A 22,250-nucleotide genomic window follows, 5' to 3' on the forward strand; every position below is an offset into this window, starting at 1 on the left:
GAGCCTATGAAGGAAAGGAGGAGGGAGGGAGAAAGGGAGGAAGGAAGGAAGGAAGAAACTAATGAAAGAAAGAAATATAAATTAAGAAAAAAAATACAAAACAGTATACTACATACTAAGACCTTGATTTAGTAAAAAGAAAAAAGTATGTTAATAGCAATGGCTATATTTGGCCTATGAGAGACTGCTACTTACATCTGTCATCTTTGTACATTTTTAAATTTTTTAAAAAAGGTAAGGAGATAGAGACTGTTTCTAATATTTATAGACTGTAAGCTCTTATCCCTATGGTCATACACATAATTTTGTCATCACCAAAAACTGTACTTTCTCTGAAATCCATTTCAAGTTTCTCAGATTTCCAACCTCCTTAGATCAAGTTCACTATTTAGTACTCCAAATTCAGCTATTAGCTGGATTAATTGTACATCACCATTGTGTCATTATCAATCACTCCCTTGCTAACATTGATGCTTTTGTTCCTTCATGGTACTCATATGGCAAAGCCCCACTGCTAGTTAAACTCATTCCTCAATTAACTTAAAACAAAACAAAACAAAACTACCTTCCTGTGTCTGCCCCAAGCAGCACTGCTGGGGAAAGAAACACACACAACCATCATTAATTGGTTTCATGTTCAAGTGAAGACCACAAATCCCAAATGAAAATTTAACATTGCCCTAAGTGTCTCTGCTCCTATTAAAGATTAATCCTTTCATTTATGCTAGTAATACCACTCCTGTTATTCTCAAGGACTTTGCAGGCTCAATTACTCCTCCTTCCTCTAGCATAATCAATTTCTCCCATCCATCAACATATAAACATCATCAACATAATATTAGAAAATTTTTAAGAGGCACTTAGGGAACTCAGTTAAGCACCTGACTCTTGATTTGGGTTCAGGTCATGATCTCAGAGTTATGAGATTGAGCCCCACATCAGGCTCCAAGCAGCTCAGTATAGAGTCTGTCTGTCCCTTTCCCTCCTTGAACTTGGGTACATACCCGTTCCAAAATAAATTAAAAATTTTTTGAAGCCATATTCTTCTGCAGCTCCGCCTCTTCTCTGTTCTCTGTCAGAGTACAACTTTAAAAAGTTGACTACAGCTGCCAGTTCCTCACATTATTCTGTCCAATCATATATCCATCTTCACCATTCCAATCATATATCCATCCTTACCATTCCAATGAAAATATTATAGCCAAGGTCACCAATGATAACTGCACTGCAAATTCACAGTGGGCATTTCTCTCACTCAGCAGCATGACAAAGTTAACCACTCTTGGAACTGTCTCGGTTTCAGAGATACCACATTCCGCTGGTTTTCCTAATATATCACTAATAGCTCACTTTCCTTATCTTTCCATGTTTTTTCTAAGCTCAACTACAAAAGATGCTTGGGATTCATGGTGAAAACCAGAACTTTGTCCTACTACGTTCCCTCCTTTTCTAACCAAATTCTCCTAGAGTTAGGTTACCCACTCTAAGCTTTAACCTAACAAGAATGAAGCAAAAATTTTATATCTCCCAACTTTTAATGTACTCCACCCACTCTTTCCCATCTCAGAAATTAGCACCATCATCTGTCTGGTTGCTAAAGACAAAAGTCTAGGGGTTTTTCTAAGTTCTTCACTTTTCCTCTACACCATCAGCAAGCCCTTGTGAATCTACCTTTAGTTTAGTTTAGTTTTTTTTTAAGATTCTATTTATTTATTTACTCATGAGAGACCCACAGAAAGAGAGGCAGACACAGGCAGAGAGGGAAGCAGGCTCCATGCAGGGAGCCCGACGTGGGACTCGATCCCAGGTCTGCAGGATCACATCTTGGGCCAAAGGCAGGCACTCAACTGCTGAGTCACCCAGGCATCCCTGAATCTGCTTTTAATACATATCCCCAATACTCTTCTTTAGTCTCCTATTCAACTGTAAGCTACAATCATCTACAAGCTATAATCATCTCTTGCCCGGGCTATTTAGAAAGACTTCACAAAAGGTCTTCCTAAGAGACACCTGGGTGGCTTAGTGGTTGAGCATCTGCTTTTGGCTCAGGACATGATACCAGTCCCGGGATCGAGTCCCGCATCAGGCTCCCTCCTGCAAGGAGCCTGCTTCTCCCTGTCTGTGTCTCTGCCTCTCTCTCTATCTCGTTTGTGTGTCCCACCTTGCCCCACTCATCACTATATTCCCAGCACATATCATGGCACCAAGGATAAAAGGAGCCCTCAAATATTTGTTAAATAAATTAAAGAGCTGTTGGTACTGAATAGACAAAGATGAGCCACAATGCTTATTCTTGAACTTCTCAAGAATAGGGAGTCTAGTAGGGAAAGACAGCTTCAGATCACTAAAAAAAAAAAAAACATTAAAAATTACAAATTTGGGTTGAAAGTCAGATTGGAATTATATTTAAAAGTCTTTTAAAAACTTCTATATAGGGACGCCTGAGTGGCTCAGCAGTTGAGCACCTACCTGCCTTTGGCTCAGGGCATGAATCCAAGGGTCCAGAATGGAGTCTCACATCAGGCTCCTTGCTGGAAGCCTGCTTTTCCCTCTACCTGTGTCTCTGCCTCTCTCCCTGTCCCTCATGAATAAATAAATAAAATCTTAAAAATAAATAAATAATAAAAACTTCTAAATAAGTGTGTATATATACATATGTAAAAAAAAAAATTAAAGAAAAAAGTGGAAGGAAATAACCAAAATTAAGATGTATCTCTACATGTTTGAAATTTCAGACAGACAAAAATATTTTAAAGGAAAGAATTAGGGCGGCCCATGCGGCTCAGCAGTTTAGTACAGCTCAGGGCCTGATCTTGGACTTGATCTGATCAAGTCCCACATCGGGCTCCCAGCATGGAGCCTGCTCTTCTCCCTCTGCCTGTGTCTTTGCGCCTCTCTCTCTGTGTCTCTCGTTAATAAATAAATAAAATCTTAAAAAAAAAAAAAGAATTATCCCTGGGGTGGGATTACAGATAATTTTTACTTTATTATAATTCGTTATATTTTCAAAAATTCAATAACAAGCAAATGTTTGTTACTTTTGTATTCATAGAAACTGGGTATTTATTTAAAAGGGAAAAGCAATTAAATGGTTTTATATTCTTGACTGTATGATTACTCGTGCTTTTGGTATGCGTGAAAAAATAGATCAACCTAATGTATGACTAAGTTAATTCCAATTTACCCTCCCAAATACCAGTTTAAGGGTTATTCCTAAGGATCTTTCCCTGAGGTTTAGGTTACCCCACCCCAGACAGTTCTCCTTACTTAAACTCAATAAACAAATAATTGTTGAATGTTTCACTGCCTTACTAGGCTATAATTTATTCCATAATAGCATGGACTATGTCTATCTTAATTACCAACAATAGAGGGCATTCAATAAATATTTGTGGAACAGGGACAGCTGGGTGGCTCAGCAGTTGAGCATCTGCCTTGGGCTAAGGGCGTGGTCCCAGGATCTGTGATCCAGTCCCACATTGGGTTCCCTGCAGGGAGCCTGCTTCTCCCTCTGCCTATGTCTCTGCCTCTCTGTCTCTCATGAATAAATAATTAATCTTTAATAAATAAATATTAAGCATGTAGCCTTAAAATAGTTAACCCATAGTGATACACCATAGGTCATAAAGAACACTAAACAGATGCCCCCTAAGATCTTTAACAGGGAAAACTACAGAACTCATGAATAAATAATTAATCTTTAATAAATAAATATTAAGCATGTAGCCTTAAAATAGTTAACCCATAGTGATACACCATAGGTCATAAAGAACACTAAACAGATGCCCCCTAAGATCTTTAACAGGGAAAACTACAGAATAAAGCAAAAAAAAGGCTGCCTTCCTACCACCTTATTTCCCAGTTTTTGCCGTTTATATTATATCACTTCAAATCATGGCCTGACTACATTATCAACACTTAAAATGAACAGAAACCCAACTTCATCTACAGGCCACCTTTCTCAACATATTATAAAGTCCCTAGTCCCAGAAGCAGGATAAGTGGTTACACTTTCATAATGGTTGATGATGAGCTCCTTGGCACTTTAAAAAAAAACAAAACTTAAACTCATGTAGGAAAACAAATGCCTGCTGCTGCCTGGTAATGAGCTAAGCAATGGAAAATTAAAAATATAAGATAGGTCTCTGCCTTCAATGACTCTCACTCACAGTTCCTAAGAGTAAATAAAACATTTAAGTAAACAACTAAGGATATAATCAAAGTATAACCAACCTACAGATATAAATGTCTGAGACATATAACCACCTAATATCTCACCCAAATACCTAACATCTCATCCAAACACTCAATGGCCTAGTAATACGACTCTCAGATATACACTCAAAATTCTTATATATGTGCCCCAGCAAAAAACTGGAAATTACCAGATGTTCAATAGATGAATGAACTTCAGTATATTCTACATATGTAGAATAAAACTGAGCTGGGTGGCTCAGCAGTTGAGCGTGCCTTTGGCTCTTCCCGGGATCAAGTCCCACATCAGGCTTCCTGCATAGAGCCTACTTCTCTCTCTCTGTGTGTCTCCCATGAAGAATAAATAAAATCTCTCAATAAATAAATAAATAAATGAACAGAAAAAATAAAAAGAAGGAACTACTACAGAAAGATTGAAGAAAAATGAAGCAAAGTGTATTATCACTGCTGAAAAGCAACAGTATCAGACAACCAACTCTTGAACTAGTTCACATAAAACATGGGCAGCCCCGGTGGCCCAGCGGTTTAGCACCGCCTTCAGCCTAGAGCGTGATCCTGGAGATCCGGGATCGAGTTCCATGTCGGGCTCCCTGCATGGAGCTTGCTTCTCCCTCTGCCTGTGTCTCTGCCTCTCTTTCTCTCTCATTCTGTGCCTCTTATGAATAAATTAGAAAATCAATAATCTTAAAAAATAATAAAAATAAAGTACCAACCGTCACTTGAGAGAGAAGGCTACATATACTAGCCCTGCATTTGTAATCACTAGAAAAATATGTAATTCCAAAAAGGCTAAAAATAAGTCATAGAGTACTAGGCCTTCCCTAAAACCTATGAAAGGTTTATGCACTTTCAGCAGCAGCTCCAAAAAAAAGTACATGCCTATCAAAAATTTTTTGGCTTACGGTAAATGTCACTAAGCCTACTAATTCCAGGCACTATATAGAAAAAAAGATGAGTAAGTATCCTCAAGGAGCTCAAGGATATATAGCAGGAACAGAAAGACATATGTACAATTACCAATAATACAGTAACTAACTAAATCCTCAGAAAATGACACTGGAGAACAGGGGTAAATTGTGTTTTCACAAAAGGTTTATCAGAAGTGGCATTTTAGGATAAGTATATTTCAAAAGGCAAAGGAGGAGGTATGGGCTTGTTCCAGGCAGAGCAACTAAACAGTGAGTAATTTAGTGTAGCTGAAGATATGAGAGAGTGAAGTATGCATAGGCATGCAACTGTGTTGAGACTTGACAGGAAGTAGGTCAAGAAAAGTAGGCTAGAACAAAAGTATAAAAGTTTTGACTTTATGCAACAGGCAGTAGAGACCCTAAAGGAAAATGATCATATTTTAAAAATTAAATCCTGTGGCACAGAGGCACCCAGGTGGCTGAGTCAGTTGGGTGTCTGCCTTTGGCTCAGGTCATGATCCCAGAGTCCCTCGATGGAGCTCCACGTTGGGCTCCCTACTCAGCGAGGAGTCTGTTTCTTCCTCTCCCTCTGCTCCTGCTCTCTCAAAAAAATTAAGTATTTTTAGGTAAGCAAGTAAGCAAGTAAATAAATAAATAAAATGAATGAATAAATCCATCCATCCATCCATCCATCCTGTGGCATGGCACCAAGAGGGCTGAACAGAAATTGCAGAGAAATACATGTAAATAAAACTGTTTTACTATAGTCTATCTGAGATATGAAAACCTGACCTAGAGTGATTAATAACACAGGATGAAGGAAAACCAGCAGCATCAGAGCAACCCCAAGAGGAAACCTCTGAGAAATGAAGAGAATGGTATACAAAATGGATTGCTGAGAAGTTACTCTGCATTTGACATATCAGAAGATACTGGTAATGCCTGAAGAAATAGTTTGCATTTGATATGGTAGAGACAGAAGCCTGAGTATAGAGGTTAAGGAATACAACTTACAATTGTTCCTAAAACCAAATATGAGGTATCTTTATGATAATCAAAGTAAAGATTTCTTAACGAAATACAAAAAGCATACCATACAAGAAAAAATAGAAAAATGTGACTTACTTCTTTCTAGGTCAACTCTACCCCCAACGTAGGGTTTGAACTCACAACTCCAAGATAGAGTCACACGTTCTACCAACTGAGCCCACCAGGTGCCCCTCTAAAAATGTGACTACTTAAAATTAAACTTCAGTTATATAAAGAATATGCCAAAGTTAAGCCAAATAAAATAGTCACTAGAGAACAAATAACATATAATAGAGTAGTTCATAAAGACAAAAGTAGAACAATGAATGCCATAGGCAGGGCAACAAAGAAGTGACAAGCTAGGATTTTATAGATACAGAGTTTCAATTTTACAAGATGAAATAAATTCTGGAGATGGACAGTAGTAATGGTACGATAATGTACACTGAAACTGTACACTTCAAAATATACAAGATAGTAAGTTTTACATGTGTAATATACCACATTAAAAAAAAAGCATAAAAGTTAAAAAATCAAGCCACATAATGGAAGTAGACAAAATTACACAAACACATAAAGAATTCCTGCCCATCAATAAGAAAAATACAAACCATCCAAATTTTTTTAAATGGATAAGAAATGAAAACACTAAATTTACAAAAGAAAGTCTAATGGCCAAAACACAAAAATATGCTTAATATCTCTACTGGCAATGGAAATCAAAATAAGCTACAATTTCACATCCATCAGACCGACAAGAATGTTATCTTAAAAATGTCAGGTCACTAGAACTCTTATACACTGCTAGAAGAGCATAAATTGATACAATCACGGGTAGAATGAAGTAATATTCAGTAACGCAGAAGATGCAAATACGCTCAGATCCTACAATCCTATTTCCTAGGAAACTCCTAAGTATAATAATGTTCAATGCTTTTTTTTTTTTTTTTTAACACAACTAAAAGTTGAAACTACATGCTGTCCACAGAGAATAAACAACAACAAATCTGATGTGAGGGACTCAGCTGATTAAGCATCTGCCTTCAGCTCAGATCATGATCTCAGGGTACGGGGATCGAGCCCTCCATAGGTCTCCCTGCTCAGCTGCAAGTCTGCTTCTCCCTCTCCCATTGTGCTCTCTTTTGCTCTCACTCTTTCAAGTAAATAAATAAAACCCTAAAAAAAAAAAAAAATGACGTGAAATACTACAATAATTTAAAGAACTAGGGATGCCTGGGTGGCTCAGTGGTTGAGCATCTGCCTTTGGCTCAGGGCATGATGCCCTTGCAGGGAGCCTGCTTCTCTCTCTGCCTATGTCTCTGCCTCTCTCTCTCATGAATAAATAAAATCTAAAAAAAAAAAAAATTTAAAGAACTAAAACAATATGCATTGTCATAGAGAAATTCTCAAAAGAATAACACTAAGAAGAAAAATTGCAGAAGATGCAGAATACTATAATCATCTATGAAAAAAATGTTAAACTTTTAAAAACACTAAAAAGGGTTTTCACACTCAAAAATACTATGGTTTCAATAGTAAAAACAAACGTATGAATGGGAAGAACAAAGGCATCTTCAGCACAGTGGTTACTTCTAAAAAAGAGAACGGAAGGGCAGCCGGGTGGCTCAGTGGTTTAGCGCCGCCTTCAGCCCAGGACGCAATCCTGGAGTCCTGGGATCGAGTCTCACGTCGGCCTCCTGGCATGAAGCCTGCTTCTCCCTCTGCCTGTGTCTCTGCCTCTCTCTCTCTCTCTCTCTCTCTCTCTCTATGTCTATCATAAAAAAGAAAAAAAGATTTTATTTATTTATTCATAAATAAATAAATTGAGCCACCCAGGGATCCCCAATAAATAAAATCTTAAAAAAAAAAAAAAAAAACGGAAAAGGGAAAAGGTTACAAAGTTAGCTTCATCTGTACGTTTTGTTTTATTCCTTGGGGGAGAGGCAAGTTAACCTAATATGAGAGAGTTAAGATCTGTTAAATCTATACCATGAACATAAAGGTATTCACACCAATGTTTTCTGAACTTTAAATGTAAATTATTCCATAATTGTTTAAAAATCTTCAAAAATAATGGGCAGGTAGCAAGCAGCAGACATGTTTGTATGCTATTCTTTCCACGATAATCAGTAAATATTTGGGAGACTTGGTTTCCAATCCCTGTTCCACCAACAAGTTCCTTGAGACTGAAAAAGTTAAGTAATTTCTTCGGAGCTGCAATTTTCTAATCTGTAAAACAAGAATAACATCAATCTCATAAAGCTGCCATACATATAAAACATCAGATAGTAGGCATTCAACTGTAGGTATTATTTTAAATCTGCAATAAAAGCAAAGAACTAGGGGAGAAAAAGGACAAGGGGTTTTGTTTTTTGTTTTTAAAGATTTTATTTATGTATTCATGAAAGACACAGAGAGAGGGAGAAGCAGAGACACAGGCGGAGGGAGAAGCAGGCTCCATACAGGGAGCCTGACATGGGACTTGATCCTAGGTCTCCAGGATCCCGCTACCCTGGGCTGAAGGCGGCGCTAAACCGCTGAGCCACCAGGGCTGCCCAGGATAAGGGTTTTGAATGAAATTTCTCTCCTTTGCAAAATTACAAAAGAGAACACCATGGATGTCAGACAGATGTGACTGCCACTTTTTATCTTTCAAGACCAATTTTAAAACAGGAATTTTAGGGTCACCTGAATGGCTCATTAGTTAAGCATCTGCCTTCAGCTCTATTCTGAGATGGAGCCCTGCCTCAGGCTCCCTATTCACCCACCCCAATAATCCCCACCCCAGCTCAGGCTCTCACACTCTCTCAGATAAATAAATATTTTTAAAAATAAAATAGGAATTTTACCACGGGATTCAAGATTACATAGACCACAGGATTAGAATCTAGATTTCTTAGTCCAGAGCCACATGAAGAAATCCCAAATAATCCCATAAAGCTGTATTATTTGAAAGGCTTCCAAATAATGTACTTTTTTTTCGCTTAAAAAGGTCACATTTAGGGGATCCCTGGGTGGCTCAGCGGTTTAGCGCCTGCCTTCGGCCCAGGGCGTGATCCTGGAGACCAGGGATGGAGTCCCACATCAGGCTTCCTGCCTGGAGCCTGCCTCTCTCTCGAATACATAAACAAAATCTTAAAAAAAAAAAGGTCACATTTTTTTAAAAAGTCACATTTTAACACAAACTCTTCCTCAATTTATAACTGGCCCCTAAAGAAAGATTAATTAACCCCTTGAGAATAAGGCCCACATATATTCTTTTGTATTCCCCTTGGCCACAGTTGTTTGCACATAGATGACAAAGAAACACTATCAGAAGTACTAAACCCCCTTCATTTTAAATCTTTTCTTCAGGCAAATTCACATAGAGCTATCACTACACCACTGTAGGAAACCTTTATGATCCAAGAACAATAAGCAGAATATGAACATACAGCTAATTTTGACATCTTAACAGCTATCCATTCACATAGCCCTGGAATTGCTCTGAGCACTGTAAAGACTCTCTTATCTTCCTATATTCCTACAGATAAGAAAACTAAGATACAGTCAGTCCTGCAGGTATTAAGTAGAAAAGCCAGGACTCAAAGCAAATCTAATTCCAAAGCCCACGCTCTTAATCACTAAGCTAAATTTACTGTATCATGCTTAAGGAGTGAAATATCTCTGCCTCCTGCCAGATTTAAGTTCTCACACCAAGAGAGGGAAAAAAAGGTATACTTAAACACAACAGCCAATTTTTTTTAAAGATTTTATTTATTTATTCATAGAGATGCAGAGAGAGAGAGAGAGAGAGGCAGAGACACAGGCAGAGGGAGAAGCAGGCTCCATGCAGAGAGCCTGACGTGGGACTTGATCCAGGGTCTCCAGATCACGCCCAGAGCTGCAGGCGGCGCTAAACCGCTGCACCACCGGGGCTGCCCCCAAAAGCCAATTTTAAAAATTTTTTTATTTATTTACTCATGAGACAGAGAGAGAGAAGCAGAGACATAGGCAGAGGGAGAAGCAGGCTCCCGGTAGGGAGCCCAATGTGGGACTCGATCCCAGGACTCTGGGATCATGCGCTGAACCAAAAGCAGATGCTCAACTGCTGAGCCACCCAGGCACCCCTATGATAGTCAATATTACACGTCACTCCTTCTTGGAAGTTTTATTAGCATTCAGCACTTACAGTATTATGGGGGGGAGAGAGAAGTCCCATAAAGCAACCATATATAATGGTTAGAATGGACCAGTATGCCAAAAGCCTGGGTTCATTAACCAGATCTGTATCACTGAATAACAATCAATGTCTTCGGGCCTCAGTTTCCTAATCTTTTAGGTATGGGATTTGGCCTAGATCTAAGGTCTCTTTCAACTTGAATACTTAATGCATTTTAACACATTTTCTAAGATACGACTAACACATTTTTTGAACAAAGATTTTTTTGTTTTGTTTTTTAAAGATTTTATTTATTCATGAGAGACACAGAGAGAGAGGCAGAGACACAGGCAGATGGAGAAGCAGGCTCCACGCAGGGAGCCCGACATGGGACTCGATCCCGGGTCTCCAAGGATCATACCCTGGGCTGAAGGCGGCGCTAAAATGCTGAGCCACCCAGGCTGCCCCTTGTTTTTTTTTTTTAAAGCAGGCTCAATGCCCAGTGTGGAGCCCAATGGCAGGGCACAAACTCACAACTCTGAGTTGGAGAACTGAGCCAAGATCAAGAGTCAGAAGCTTAACTAACTGAACCACCCAGGCGTCACCTGAACAAAGAATTTGAAGGGCATCTTTTGAAGACCTTTAATATTAAAACAATTGGGCAGCCCTGGTGGCGCAGTGGTTTAGCGCCACCTGCAGCCCGGGGTGTGATCCTGGAGACAGGGGATTGAGTCCCACGTGGGGCTCCCTGCATGGAGCCTGCTTCTCCTCTGCCTGTGTCTCTGCTTCTCTCTCTCTCTGTGTCTCTATGAATAAATAAGTAAAAAATCTTTTAAAAAATAAAAATATTTAGAATTAAAACAATCATATAGTATATACTTGTGTCTATTCTTTTACTCAAACATATCCTAAGCTAATCTGTACTATTAGAAATCAAGAAAATGCCTGGAAAGGGATGGCTGAGGGTTCCTGTGGTGCTGGTAATACTGTTGCACACCTGATCTGTGAGCTGGTCACACTTTATTGTTACCTTTTACTTTGACGTGAAAAAGATGTTTTTTCCTAAAGACAGTAGTGCAGATACTTAGGTGCTAATTCCACAACTATGTGTATATCAGAACTGTGCATATAACCTTTCTAAATATGTAAAAGTTTCTTGCCTAATTTTGTCAATAATCTCTGTTCCCTAGTTTCAATTCAGGTGCCGACAGAAAAAAAATCATTTACTTATAAATAAATTCCAGTACTCCTGAAATTCCTTTGGCACTGTCTTCTGAAATTTTAGGTTGGTCTTAACCCTCCTTTGGAACAGGACTCAAAAATCTCCCTCCAATATTAAAGACCTGAAACTAATATAACCCTGTATGTTAACTAACTGAATTAAAATAAAAACTAAAAAAAAAAAAAACAAAAACCCTCCTCCATACACATACCCTCAAAACTCCCATAACATTTACCCTTTGCATCTAACATTTTTATCTATATCCAACGAAGTAAGTCTTCTTGGGATGTGGTCCCAATAACTGCTCAATAACTATTGATAACCTTATTTACTGGAAGGTAAATCTATACCTGATAGAGATCAGTCTTTTTATAACAGTAAAATGAAACAAAAAATGTACCCCAAACAGTATTACTTGGACAGGCACCATTTTTTAATCCGATCAAAAGCTTTCCTCACTCAACCCACACCCAGAACCCCGTAAAGTAGACTATTTAAATGTTACACGGAGCTGTAACTTACATAACTATAAAAACCACTTTTTGACTGAAAAAATTGTTCACATTCTAGTTACATCCATTCTGAGCGGGGAATTTCACCTTTTCCTTTAAGTCAAAAAGGAAAAAGTTTAAAAGAAAAAATAATCATTAATTTACAAAGGGAAAAATATAAAATCTTAAAAACAAAACACCACTCAAAACTAGTAGTAGCCATACTACAAACTTTTTTGTACCTTTACTGTCCATTCAACTTTTAGATAAAATATACTACATATCTTACACAGATAACTGTTTGAGATGTTCTTCTAAAGAGTTCTGTCTACAGCAGTGGTTCTCAACATTAGGCAAAGTCTGGAGACATTTTTAGTTGATACAACTGGCAGGGAAAGAGGGCAAAGAGGTAGGGAAGAGCATTGGCGGTGCTACTGGCAACTAGTGATAGAAGCTAGAGATACTACTAAACATCCTACAAGGCAAGGGAGAGCCACTCACAGCAAAGAATTCATTATCTGCCTAAAATGTCAATAGAGCTAAGGACAGAAACTATGGTCGACAAAATCAACAGACTTACTTCTAAAGACTCGCCAATTAGTTTTTTGGATCAAATTAGATGAAATATATTAAATTTAAAATGACACTAAAAGGGACATCTAGGTGGCTCAGTGGTTGAGCATCTGCCTTTGGCTCAGGTTGTGATCTCGGAGTCCTGCATCAGGTACCGCAGGGAGCCTGCTTCTCCCCCTGCCTATGTCTCTGCCCCTGTGTCTCTCATGAATAAATAAAATCTTAAAAAAATAAAAAAAATTAAATATAATAATGACACTAAATACAAAATCCACTGAAACAGAAAAAAACTTCACAATAGCAGTTTTCATGAAATCAACTTGTAATGCCATAAATTACATATGGGAATTTCACGAATCAACTTGTAATTGCCATATCCCCTATTATTTTTAAAATATTTTATTTATTTATTCATGAGAGACACAGAGAGAGAGAGGCAGAGACACAGGCAGAGGGAGAAGTGGGCTCCATGCAGGGAGACTGACGTGGGACTTGATCCTGGGTCTCCAGGATCAGGCCCTGGGCTGAAGGCGGTGCTAAACCACCAGGGCTGAGCCACCTGGGCTGCCTAAATATACTCTATTAGAATCATAGCAAATGTTAGCAAAGTACAGCTACAATATGAAAAAACTACAGATAACACATAACAACAACAACAAAAACCCCAAGAGTCTGAGCATTGACTTGGGACATATTATTTTATTGAGTTTCAAATTTAAAAGTATTTTGCAGGGGTGTCTAGGTGGCTTAGTCGGTTAAGCATCTGATTCTTGATTTTGGCTCAGATCATGACCTCGAGGTCATCAGGGCTCTGAGGTCCAGGGGAGTATGCTTAAGATTCTCTCTCTCTCTCCTTCTGCCCCATACCCCCCCACCCCGCCCCCTGCCCCTGCTGGCTTGTAAGCATGCGTGCTCTCTTTCTCTCTGAAGTAAACAACAACAAAAAATATGTTTTAAAGTACTTTGCATACTGACATGCAAATAAATATTTAAGTTACTTAACAGGTAATACTTCTTTTAATGTTTAAACTATTAAATTAGGTTGTGTTTATATCCTTTAATCAGTAATACAAACCAGTCTCAGTTATTTTTAAATAATTAAAGCATGCCTATCCTTGGAAAGTAATGACACTGTGTACAATATAAACACAAGCACACCTAGATCTAAGTCCCAAAGCTACATGCTTGCAGACAAATAATTTAACTTCTTTGAATCTCAATTTCCTCATCGAAGAAACAGGAAATCTAATTCAAAGAACTGTTCCTGAAAATTAGCAAGAATGCATAAACAAATGTTATTAAGAGTCAATCTACAAATGGTGCTTAGTTGTTAACAACAATAATACAACCCGAATATAAATTATGGTTTTATTATATCCTCACAATCAACATTTCACTTAGTAATTCGACTCATAAAATAACTATAAAATGTAGTTTAAAAAAAATGTAGTTTAATCAATTTTCCACTCCTGGCAATTTGAAATATTAAAATTCACACAGATTTAAAATTAGTATCTGAAACATAGAGGATGGATTTCCAAACAGTCTCAAGGAAAAAAGACCTAGATGCCTTTATTATTTTATTTAAGTAAATAATATATATGCATGACTCCAAACTCAAAAGGGATCCTTTAATGCCCATTACCCCAGACCACCCAATTCCCTCATACAGAAGTAATCAATTTTCCAATTTCTCACGGAGAAAAATACACATATTTCCCCCCTTATTCCAATACAAATGGTAGCCTCCTCCACACTATTCTGCACCTAGCTTTTCACATTTGATTTATCTTCAAGCCTAGATTTTAATTAACACACTCCAAGAGTGACTACTTATAACCTCTTATGGTTAGAACTCAGCAAACATCAGCTATCTTTAGAAAACAAAAGACAAAAAAAAAAAAAAATTCCTTAAACCAATCAGTATTCTTAGTAAACAAGACCATATGAAACAAACTTTGGGAAACCTAGAGATTTATGTAGATGATATGATGAAATACTTAATTACTTGACCAGACACTCAAAATACTACATTTCCACACTTAAAAAGGAAAACACGTGGACTCTACTACAAGTCATTCAATGAGCTGAAAATAATCAACACAATCCACTTATAAAACTGGACCTACTAAAATATCGATGAAAATAAAGCTATTTATTGGTTATAATCCAAGATTAAATTATCTGACCCTTTCCTAAATGTACTCTGCAATTTATTTTCTAGAAGAAATTTCCTTCCAGGTTTATAAAGGTACTCTTCTTAAAACAATTTATTAGCATTTCCTATTCTCTTTCTCTGAAATACCATAATGCTTACTTGAAGCAAGACTTCAACATCCCTTACAGAGCAGTATTGTTTTAACAATATGCATACTAGAGTTGATACAAGATTTCTTTTAAGCTTTAATTGAAGTACTAAAAATATAGTGAAAGTCACCTCATACGAAGCAAAGAGACCATATGAATTGAGAGCAGTAACTTACCATTTTTAATAGAAAATAAAGCACTAGAAAGAAGTCATATTAAGTCTCAGGCTTGTACAACTTTATTAACAGAAGAAATGTTTTAGGCTGTTGGCAACAGTATTAGCTGAATATTTCATAGGATTATATATATGTCGACTATCCTGGAACATATTTTCTTGCGAATAAAAAGTTAGAATCATTGTTTCACTGTATATCAGTACAGACATTTATGATCCTATTTCTGCATTGTACCACAAAAATACAAAGTCATCCTTCCATTCAGAGTTTTGGCTCTTGAACAAATACAGAGGTCAGAGTTCATACACATGCTCTGTAAAACAGATCATTTCTTATAGACTACTACATTAGTAAATCGCTAGTATTTGTTATTTTAAGTTAATCTTAAAGAATTATATTCTCCATGTCTAATTGGAGAAATGATTACTGTAGAATCAGTGACATAAATAAAGCTCAAGTATTGCCACTTATGTCAATTACTCATTAGAATGCTGAATTTCACAAATCATTGAGATTATCAACGCTCCAACATAAAAGAAAAATACAAATAGTAATGATACATCCAATAATGGTATGTGACATCTTGAAAATAATAACTATTTCAGTATTACTTTTTCATCTCTCTCTTTGTTAAATCCAAGGAGGAAAAACTTGGCATTCTTGTTGTTGTGGGTATAAAAAATTGTACTGATCCTTGTACAGTTTTGAGTCAAATCACTAGAATATTCTGAATATACTATATAAGTAAATATGGCAAACAGCAGAGTATTTAAATTCTGCAGGACTCAAGAGCAGCTTGAGACAAAAAAAAAGTGTTTCCAATAATTTCAATTATGATACAAACCTACTCAATAAGGAGATATAATAATATATTAATCCGGGGGAAATCCCATGTTTTTAATAGGGCTGGTTTTTCAAAAGTAAGAATCAAGTTAACTATGAGAGACATCATAATGAAGTTTCATGGCATAACACAACAGTCACAGAGGCATTGTCTTAGGAGAGACTCTGACCTGTAACTTGTAAACAATATTTTGAAATAAGCTACTCTTTACCCTCCATTATTTTTTCCTATCGAAAAATATCTAAATGCCTTTAATACACCAAACAACATGCCTTCGACCCAATCAAAAAGCTTTAGATGTCAACAGAAAAGAGGCCTAGGAATTGGGGGTGGGGTGAAGGAAGGGTTGTGGGGGGGGGGGAAGTCGGGAAAAATGAGATAATGATCTATTTTGGAATTAATTCCCTACCTCAGGTGAAAATTCCCTCATTCCCCACTCCAATAGAATAGTATCCCATTACGTCTCCTCTTCTCTCCCAACACCGAACTAAGGAGGGAGTAACTCTGAAACGTCCTTCTTTCATCAGTACCTAAGGTCTTTTTACCGCTCCTTCCCAAAAGAAAAGGACAGTGGAGGCCAAAGAGGCTGTAACGTAGAAAACCCTCAAAAGTGCGGGCCTCGGAGCGGCGCGGCTCTCGGGATCCAGTTACCACCTTTCCCCTTCCCCCAACCCACTTCCCGGGTTTTCTCAGGCCCGGCCTGCTCCCTCCCCACCCTACATCCACACTTCCAGCTGTTGCCACGGCCTCGGGCTCTCTCTAGAGCTCACACCCCTCCAGGAGGCGCCCCCTTCTCCATCTGCCCCCCAAACCGTGCTCCTCTCCAGACCGCCCGCCCGCGAGACTGTCCATCCCAGGGCCCGGGGAGGGGAGGGGAGGGCGACGGAAGCAGGGGGGAGACTGCTGCTTCCCCACAGGCAGAAAGGGCGGCCGCAAAGAGGGCCACCCAGGGGTTACCGGGGGGCCGGGGTCGCCGCTGGGAGCACCCTCCCGCCCAGGGCTGGGGTGGGGGCATGTCTGCGAGTTCATTTCTGACCTCCTCGCTCTTCAGCACCTCCTTGAACTCCCGCTTGATTCGCTGCACCGCGATGTTGGCCATGTCTCCGCCCGCAGCTGATTCGTACCCGCCTCCTCCGCCACCGCTACGACCACCGCCACCGCCGCCACCTCTTCCACCAGCGCCTCCTCCCTCGGCGACTCACACCCGAGCACACGAACGCTGCCACTGCCACCCGGCCGCCGCGCTCTCCTCAGTGTGGAATCACCTCCGCGCCCGGCCACCAAAATGGCGCCGGGTCCGCGCATGCGCAAGACGCTGACCCGGCCGGGCGGCGCAGCCGCTCCCGTTGTAGCCCCATACGCCTCAAACGCGAGCCCGCGCCGCGCTGCGCCGCGCGTCTCTGCCGGAGCTGCGGCCGCGTGGCTCCGCCCTGCCGGCGTCTGAGGCCAGGAGGGTGCGGCTTCCGCGCTGGCCGGCCCTGCGCGGGCCTCCCGGGTCCTCTCGGGTGCCTCCGCCCCTCTCCAAATCGCTGTGGGGCGGCCGAGGCTTCCCACCCGCGGCCTCTGACGGAGGGCTGGGCGCGAGCTAGCGGGTTCTCGCGGCCCCGGTCGGCTGCGAGCGCCGTCCTGACCCAGCCAGACCCAGGACCCCCGGGCTTGCTGCGCCTGACTGGGTCGAGGGCACGAAAACACCATTCCAGAACTCATCCGGCCCATTTTCTGTCGGTGTAGGCCCAGAAAAATCCCACGGCGGTCCGTTTTTGTTCTGAAGCCATTAAAGTGCCACTACTAACGCGATTGTTCCAGATACTCCACGTCGCTGAATTCAAAGTGGTCATTGTTGGGTCGCATCAGGTGTATTTGAAACAGGTAACTCCATGTAGATGCCTGAGGTAGATTTCGAAGTCAGATGTTGATCTTTGAGCTACTTAGATCATCAGTACCGAGGTCTAAGAGTTTTTAACCTTGGGGGCACCCTGGGTGGCTCAGCAGTTGAGCGGCTGCCTTGGGTTCGGGTCATGATCCCGGGGTCCTGGGATCGAGTCCCACATCGGGCTCCCTGCATGGAGCCTGCTTCTCCCTCTGCCTGTGTCTCTGACTCTCTCTCTCTCTCTCTGTGACTATCATAAATAAATAAAATTTTTTTAAAAATTAAAAAAAAGAGAACAGGGTTTCTTAACCTTGACACTAGTGACATTTTTTTTTTAAGTTTTTAACATTGAATCTACATCAGAATCCCTCAAGAGTTTGTTTAAAAAAACGAAACAAAACAAAAACAGGTTGCTAGACCCCATCCCTAGAGTGTGGGGTGGACCTAATAATTTGCTTCTCTAACAAGTTCTCAAATGCTGCTGCTCTTGCTGCTGGTTCAGGGACCACACTACCAGCACCACTAAACTAAAACATGTGAAAATAGTTTGTATGTTAAAGTGGAAAATGGAGAAATAAAATAAATAAATACATATTTTTTAAATGGAGAAATAGATGCTTCTTGTGGAGGAATGGTAGCTTTACTTCTGTAAACCTAAGGGCCTATGACTGTCTCGCACTAGTAGGCACTCAATAAATATTGAGTGAACAAATGAAGATAAGAGAAAAATGTTTTAAGTATATAGTAAGTTTGAAAGGCAAATTGAAAATGGTTGCTAGGGTTTCAGGAAGTGATATGGTTTTGGTGCTGAGCGGTACTTTACATAGAACATTCTGGAATAAAGTAATAAAGTTTATTTAGAAGTTTTTATTTCATGAGCTGCTTTCTCCTCATCAGTTAGTAAAGTATCCTCCGAGAAAAATATCACAAATACACGGTCTTAGCAAGAATTACTAAAATTGTGGCACCAAAGTGATTCACAGGCAGTGAATCATTCAAGTGGAGGCACATGGAAAAAAAGTTCTTGAACTTCTGCCATCGGAACCAAGAGGAAATTTTTGATTCCAGCTCTACTCCATGCTAGCTATCTTGGCCAACCTTGGTTTCCTCATCTGTAATATAAGGAAGCTGGACTAGATGTTCTCTTTCAGGTTTTAAGAGGTCAGAATTCTAAAGCATCATTTGGAAATACCTCCCTAGTGGACTAATATAAATTATAAAAAACCCTTCCATCAGAGCCCCCTAGTGGTCCGCAGAGGTTATACATGTGGGTCACGGTACAATGAATTATTGGTGTAATGTAAATCATTGCAATGCTATGTGTATTTGTGTCAATATATTAAAAATAATTATTTGGGGGGCACCTGGGTGGCTCAGCGGTTGAGCATCTGCCTTTGGGTCAGGTTGTAATCTCAGGGTCATGGGATAGAGTACTGCATCAGTGCTCCCGGCAGGGAGCCTGCTTCTCCCTCTGCCTATGTCTCTGCCTCTCTGTGTCTCTCATGATAAATAAATAAAACCTTGAAAAAATAAACAAATAAATAAAAATAATTATTTTGAAGTGTTTTGAGTACTTTACATTTATCAACTTCATTCAGTCCCCAATCTTAATTTTGGAACTTCAAGGAGATGTGCAACATTCAAATCACAGGGGGACAACTTGGGAGAGTATGGTCATTTCTTTGATAGAGAGGGATTTGGGTTTGTTTGTTTGTTTGTTTGTTTGTTTTCTTGAGAGACAGAAAGAGGGAAAGGGGCAGATGGAAAGGGAGAGACAGAATCTTAAGCAGGCTCCCTGCTTAGCATGGAGCCAGACATAGGGCTCCATCTCAAAACCTTGAGATAATGATCTGAGCCAAAATAGAGATCCAACGCTTAAACGACTAAGCCACCAAGGCGCCCCATGTCGTTTTTAAATACACATAATCATTGGCTCTGAAATTCTACTTCTAGGAAGTCATTCTACAATCCTTCCAGAGAATGAGACAACTATATATTAGCTGATATGAGACAATCCCCAAAGTACATTTTAAGGGCAAAAAAAAGCAATATGCTAAATGCAACGTGGTATCTTGGATTAGATCCTAGAACTGAAAGGACCTAACTAGTAACTAGTAAAATCTAAATAAATCCTGTAATTTAGTTAATAGTATTGTGTCAATATTAATTTCTTAGTTTTGATGTGGTACTATGGTTATATAAGATGTTAACATTAGGAGAAGTGAACAGTGTACAAGAATCTCTGAAACTTTTCTATAAATCTACAATTACTCCAAAAGAAAAAGTTTACTTTTAAAAAAACCACTATGCAGTCCATATTGTGTATAGGATACCACCATATGTGTGAGGGAAGAAAGGAATATGCTTGTGTTTATAATGCTTGCGAATCCTCAAAATATCACTAGAAAATTGCATAAGAAACTGACAGTAGTGGGTATCTCTGAGAAAGCAATTTAAATGCCTTGGAGAAAAAAAAAAATGCCTTGGAGAAGGCAAAGTGGGAGAATTTTCACCATGTACCCTCTTGTATATTTTACCTATTTAAAACTAAATTTTTAAAAATGAGTTTCCAGGAATGTAGATTCTAAGTTCTCCACTATAATGATATAGTTCCAGTTGATTACTTCATTAAAATTAACTAAACAAGTATGTATTGAGTGTCTACTATGAGCCAGGCATGATGTAGGCCCTAGAGATAAATCAGTGAACAAGAAACAGAAAACCTTTGGAATTGCAGGATTTACATTCTATCAGGGATAGGGAGAATTCATTTCAAAAGTATAGCCCACAGAAATACAAGGGTCCCTGATAATGTTTTCAAGGGTCGGTCTGCAATAACGTTTTAACTATTATCATAATACAACTAAGACATTATTTGACTTTTACCGTGTTGACATTTGCACTGATGACATAAAAGCAATAGTGGACAAAAACAATTACTGTACTAGTAATAATTTGATTAATGCCACCCACTCACTATTAAAAAATATCAGTTTTGGGGCTTTTGGGTGGCTCAGTCAGTTAAATGTTTGGTTTCAGTTCAGGTCATGATCTCATAGTTGGTGAGATGGAGCCCTGCATCTGTTTCTGTGCTTCTGTGCTCAGTGGGGAGTCTTTTGAGATTCTCTCCCTCTGCACCAGCGCCCCCGCCCCCTTGCCCCACCAAATAAGTAAATCTTTATTTATTTATTTTTTTTTTTGAGTAAATCTTTAAATAGAAAAAAGGTACCAGTTTCCAGCGCACCTGGCTGGCTCAGGTGGTAGACCATGCACCTTGATCTCAGGGTTGTGAGTTCAAGCCCTGCATTGGGTATAGAGTTTACTTTAAAAAAAAAATACCAGTTTCACTTTTTTCTTTTTATTAAGAATTGTTTGTTTGTTTGTTTGTTTGTTTGTTTGAGAAAGCACAAGGGGTGGGCCGAGGGAGAGAGAGAAGCAGGCTTCTCACTAAGCTGGGAGTCTGATCTGGAGATCATGATCTGAGCCAAACCAACTGAACCACCCAGGCACCCCTCACTTTTTCTTTTTTTTTTAAGATTTTAAGTAATTGCTTACACCCGTGATGGAGCTCAAACTTAACAATTGCAAGATCAAGAATTGCATACTCTACTTACTGAGCCAACAAGGTGCCACTCTTTTTTTTTTCTTTTTTACCAGTTTCACTTTAGAATGTGTTTGACGAAGCAGTAGAAATTGATTTAATCAAACTTCAGCTTTTGAATACATGCCTTTTTAATATTCTGTGTGATTCATGGGAAGGATCAAGAAAGCACTTCTATTGCATACCGAAGCACACGATAAAGCACTTGCCAAACTGGTTGAGTTGGGAGCTAAATTAGCCACTATTTCCATGGAACACCATTTTTACTTAAAATAATTATTGAAGCAAACTATGTTTATCAAGGGTTGGGTATTTGGCAGACATTTTATCATAAATGAACAAGGTAAGCCTGTCACTTCAAGGAAAACAGCTGGCAGAATTTGTTGCCAATGATAAAATTCAAACTTTCAACTGAAAATTAGAGTTTTAGAAAATATTTGTCACTGTGACTTGACAACTTCCCAATATGCTTAAAGATGTTTCTGATTAAATTGGTGGTGATATTAACAAATGTGGTTGCTTGATAATGTACAATGAAATATATTAATATTTTAAAAATCTGCAGAAGTCAGTGAACAAATATTTTCCAAATGACCAATACATGATGTTACAAAACCATGCATAGGTATAACATACATTCAAGGTTTGAGAGAGACCAATGCATTTTAATGTAACAGAGTACAAAAAATTCACTGGGTACATTTCAGATTCCACATTGCAACTAACCTTTGAGGAATGACCCCCTTGTTTGGAGTTAGTGTAGTACTAAAGAATAATATCCACAATTATTTGGAAAAATTATTAAAATATTTCTTTCCTGGGATCCCTGGGTGGCGCAGCGGTTTGGCGCCTGCCTTTGGCCCAGGGCGCGAT

General features: G+C 39.1%; 1 protein-coding gene and 1 long non-coding RNA gene across 6 annotated transcripts in view; one reads left to right on the forward strand and one right to left on the reverse strand.

Annotated features, from left to right (window-relative positions):
* The window catches only part of UBE2K (ubiquitin conjugating enzyme E2 K), a 67,394-nt gene extending 50,112 nt beyond the window's left edge, over positions 1-17,282 (reverse strand). Inside the window, exon 1 of one of the 3 annotated variants that reach the window (XM_025437022.3) lies at positions 16,943-17,282. In XM_025437022.3, coding sequence (XP_025292807.1) covers positions 16,943-17,005 — 63 coding nt within the window. In that variant the 5' untranslated portion in view covers positions 17,006-17,282. The remainder of the gene's footprint in view (positions 1-16,942) is intronic. The other 2 variants (XM_025437023.3, XM_049108673.1) reach the window with 2 other exon arrangements.
* Positions 17,283-17,301: 19 nt separating this feature from the next.
* LOC125754891 (uncharacterized) overlaps positions 17,302-22,250 on the forward strand; it is a 51,276-nt gene continuing 46,327 nt past the window's right edge. For all 3 annotated transcript variants that reach the window (XR_007409946.1, XR_007409947.1, XR_007409948.1), the window contains exon 1: positions 17,302-17,775. This is a non-coding gene — a long non-coding RNA (uncharacterized LOC125754891). The remainder of the gene's footprint in view (positions 17,776-22,250) is intronic.

This window comes from Canis lupus, chromosome 3, assembly GCF_003254725.2.
Source record: "Canis lupus dingo isolate Sandy chromosome 3, ASM325472v2, whole genome shotgun sequence".
NCBI classification, from domain to species: domain Eukaryota; kingdom Metazoa; phylum Chordata; class Mammalia; order Carnivora; family Canidae; genus Canis; species Canis lupus.